General features: G+C 45.9%; 1 protein-coding gene across 2 annotated transcripts; it reads left to right on the top strand.

Annotated features, from left to right (window-relative positions):
• The first annotated feature begins 443 nt into the window (after positions 1-443).
• On the top strand, positions 444-3,178 carry LOC308127649 (RNA-binding protein 43-like). 2 transcript variants are annotated; one of them, XM_080492807.1, is made up of 3 exons: positions 444-740; positions 1,732-1,829; positions 2,021-3,175. In XM_080492807.1, the coding sequence occupies exons 1-3, from the start codon at positions 554-556 to the stop codon at positions 2,066-2,068; spliced, it is 333 nt and encodes a 110-aa protein (XP_080348933.1). In that variant the 5' UTR covers positions 444-553; the 3' UTR covers positions 2,069-3,175. The 2 variants fall into 2 exon arrangements, with proteins under 2 accessions (XP_080348933.1, XP_080348932.1); XM_080492806.1 differs by having other exon boundaries at positions 455-740; positions 1,929-3,178.
• Positions 3,179-3,555: the final 377 nt, after the last annotated feature.

A 3,555-nucleotide genomic window follows, 5' to 3' on the forward strand; every position in this document is an offset into this window, starting at 1 on the left:
TACCTGAATTATTTAAGAAAAAAAAAAAAATCACCGTTAAACACAGTGAATGTTGCATTTGCACTGAAGTGATTATGTTTGATCGGTATGGAGATGGCCTGGGTTTTTTTTGTTTTTTTGTTTTTTTAATCGACCTTTCTCCTCCTCCCTGTAATACCCTGTTTGTTGCACTCGGCCAGGCCGCTTTGTTTTATATCTTAAATTAAAAAAAAAATGTTTATATGCACAAGAAAGATGTTGTCTTTTTATTTGGTCTTGTGTCATTTAGTTCCACTTGTGCCTCGCTTCCTCTCTGGTAGTGGAAAAAGTGACACCTGGCGGTGCATCTCTGCCACTGCAGGGGTTTTATATACCATCTTAGTGAAACATTGACACCTAGCGGTCTATCTGCGCCACTGCCGGAGGTTTTTTTTTATAAAGAAGCTCCTATCAAAGTGAAAGTGAAAGTTGAAGCTGGTAACCGAGTGACTGTGTGTGTACAGCCGCAGTCTCCGCGTTCGCGCCGTTCGCCAGCGCCCTTTTCCCGCCGCTGCGTTTTTGAAATCCGTCCGCCATGGACCGAGCCCGGACGGTCGTCGTGTCCGGCGTCCCCCTCCACGTTTTACCCCCGAGCAGGACCGCGGACAAGTTGATAATCCACTTCCAGAGCCGCCGGAGGAGCCACGGAGGAGACGTGTCCGAGGTCACATACCCCACCTCCATGGCGGGGGTCGCCTTCGTCACGTTCGACCACCTTCGAGGTAAAAACACGCAGGGTTTTTTTTTTGATTGTTTGTTTTCCTCCAACGCGCCAAACTCCATTCAAAATCCGCCGGATTTAACTTGAAATCGTGATTCCGGCCTCCATGTGGTTCCTCTCTGCGTACAATCGTGACAGCGCATCTTAGTAACACGCAAACAAGTTTTCGGCCATCCTTAAAACTTTAAAATAAACGTTACCAACATTGTACAAAGACCCCTGTTTAAGCAATGTTTTTAGACTTATTAAAAAGACTTAATCTGCATAGTTGGATCTATTATGCTTCTTCACAATCAAAAAGTATACATTCACCAATAAGTAATCAATTATGTATTTCATAAAAACTTGAAAGTATTAGTGACATCACAATGTGAGTTCCGGCCATTACTATTGTTGGTATATTATAGTATTAGATATTCAGTTGCGTCTTTGCAGTGTTTTGATTCAGCATTTATTTTCTACATTTAACATTTTAATTCCCAAAATGAATTTTCATTACCAAAGCTTATTAATGACAGAATAATGACGTTTTGTGTCTTTACTGATCATTAAGCGTGATTTAATCTTAAAGCTTATTTCAAAAACCTAGTTCATGTGGTACAAAAATTGTACAATTTACTAATATTTTTATAATCTTCTGTCATTATTTCCTTGCATTTACCCCAATGTGGCAACTCCTACATCAATCACAGTCTTTAAACCTTGTGTCGTTAATCTCCCGTGAATGCAGCGATCGTACACAAGCGACACAAACTAAAGCCACTCGTATCCCATTTCATACTGATCGGTTGCCATGGGAACCACTCGCACCTCCTGCTGTGTCGAGAGGGTGAAGCGTATGAAGCGGTTATTTACATGAAGTGCTGCTTGGCCGTATTCCCAGCTGATGAGGGAACGTCATCTTGGTACATCACCAGTAAAGTCGTGAGTCGTGACCAGATGGTTGCTGCAGGAAAAAAAAACGAAGCAAAACTGTGTGAACTTGTTGACAGATGCGGAGAGGGTGGTGAAAAAGGAGCGACAGATCTTGACCGACGCCGTGTTTCCTGACGACTGCCGCCTGCTCACCGTGTTTCCGTTTAGCAACGATGTAAGTAAGGGGCGCCGGTTTTCTCTTAAAGTTGCCCGAAACCGAACCGCTCCGGCACCTTGTGGCAGTAACGAGTCGAAATATCTCCTTGTGACTCAGGTGTCCCTCTACGTCTCCACGGCCAAAGTCGACCTCTCGTCGGTCGAAGGCGATCAGTCGTCGCTGATCGAGGGCCTGCGTTCTGCCCACAGATCGCTGCGGTTCCGACCTTTGCCCCGACAGAAGGCGGCCGAGATTGAGGGACCCTTCGCCGCCGTCCAGGCCCTCAGGACTGATCTCCTCCGCAGGATCGGGAGTCGTAAAACCGATCTAAATCCAAAGGGGGTAGCTCATCCGGAGGCCTGGGTAAGCTTTGCCGCTTCGAAAGCGAAGGAAGCGACAGCCTCCGGCGGCTTATCGGGGCTTCCACAAAGCGCAGGGGAGGCGAGTGAAGCCCAAAGCCTGCTGTCAAAACGCAGAACTCCAAATGATTTCTTGACGCAAACGGCTTCAGGTGGGAATTTGCCCGTGAGCTTTTGGAACAGTGGTACCGAGGACGGGCTCGAGGCGTTGGCCAGATACAGAACAAACTCACTTCGCAGACAAGTCGTTGGGGAGGAAAGCAATCCGAGATTCCTTCCTACCTTGCCTGACCTGTACTTGCTCCCTGCCGAGGATGTAAAAACTTCAAAAAGACATGGTTTGACGTGAGAACTAATCTGCCGCCAAGTACTTGAAGGGTCTGAGCAGCGCCGAGGTTCCATCAGGAAAGAATTCAACAAGTTCCGACAGTGAAGGTACAAAACGGCGCCCCCTCTCCGGAGGGTCGCGTCGAGAAATCCTACGAGGAGCTGGAAGCGTGTCTGATCGGCGTCACCGCCAGCGTTTAAGCACTTGAAAGAATCCGACCTCTTGAAGGTTTCACTGACCGCGGCGCCAAACTCTCCGGGGGGCAACGGAGGTTACGCATTTACTAGTTTGATTTTGTTTAAACAAGACGGAGCTGAACGACCAGGAGAAACTGACGGAGATCTGCAAAGACCTCGGTACTCGTTTTGTATCTGTTCTCTACGTAATTCTCCGGTGAAAGTTATCGGCCTGCCGACGATCAGCCGCCTATTCTATGAGACCATAAAGGACAGGGTCGCTCATCTTAGAAGATGTAGTTTTATCTGTGACCACAAGGTGGAGCTGTTGTTCCTGCTTTGAAATCGACCTTTTCCTCTTTGCTTCAGGTTTGGTCACATTCCAATCATTTCATTCCTGTTAATTTATAATCTATTCCGCTAAAAAAAAAAAAATTTTTAAAAATGAAGTAAATCATTTCTGTATGTCTTGTTTTAGATTAAAAGTTTTTGGGTTTTTTTATCTCCGTGTCTGCGCTGAAGCCTCTTTTGTAGACGCACGGGTTAATGAGGAGGCCTCTACACAGCGGGTCCTCATCCGAGGGATGTTCTCCACAGCGGCGGGGAGGACTTTTGATTAACCTTCTCGCGTCTTAATTACAAAAAGATCGGCGTCTAATTAAAAAAACAAGCAAGAAGACTGATGCCAACCTGTGTCATGACGCGCATTCATAAGCATTGATTGTGTCTTCACCTTCATGTCGGTGTCCTCAAAGAGACGCCACAAAATGCACTGAAAAACATAATATGCTTATGAAATAAGCAGAGAGGTGCAAAATGAACACCAAAAGTTGACTGAAAGATCACAGAATACTCAACTTTACATAAGATTAACACAGACA

Source organism: Lipophrys pholis (assembly GCF_963383615.2).
Source record: "Lipophrys pholis genome assembly, chromosome: 23".
NCBI lineage: Eukaryota > Metazoa > Chordata > Actinopteri > Blenniiformes > Blenniidae > Lipophrys > Lipophrys pholis.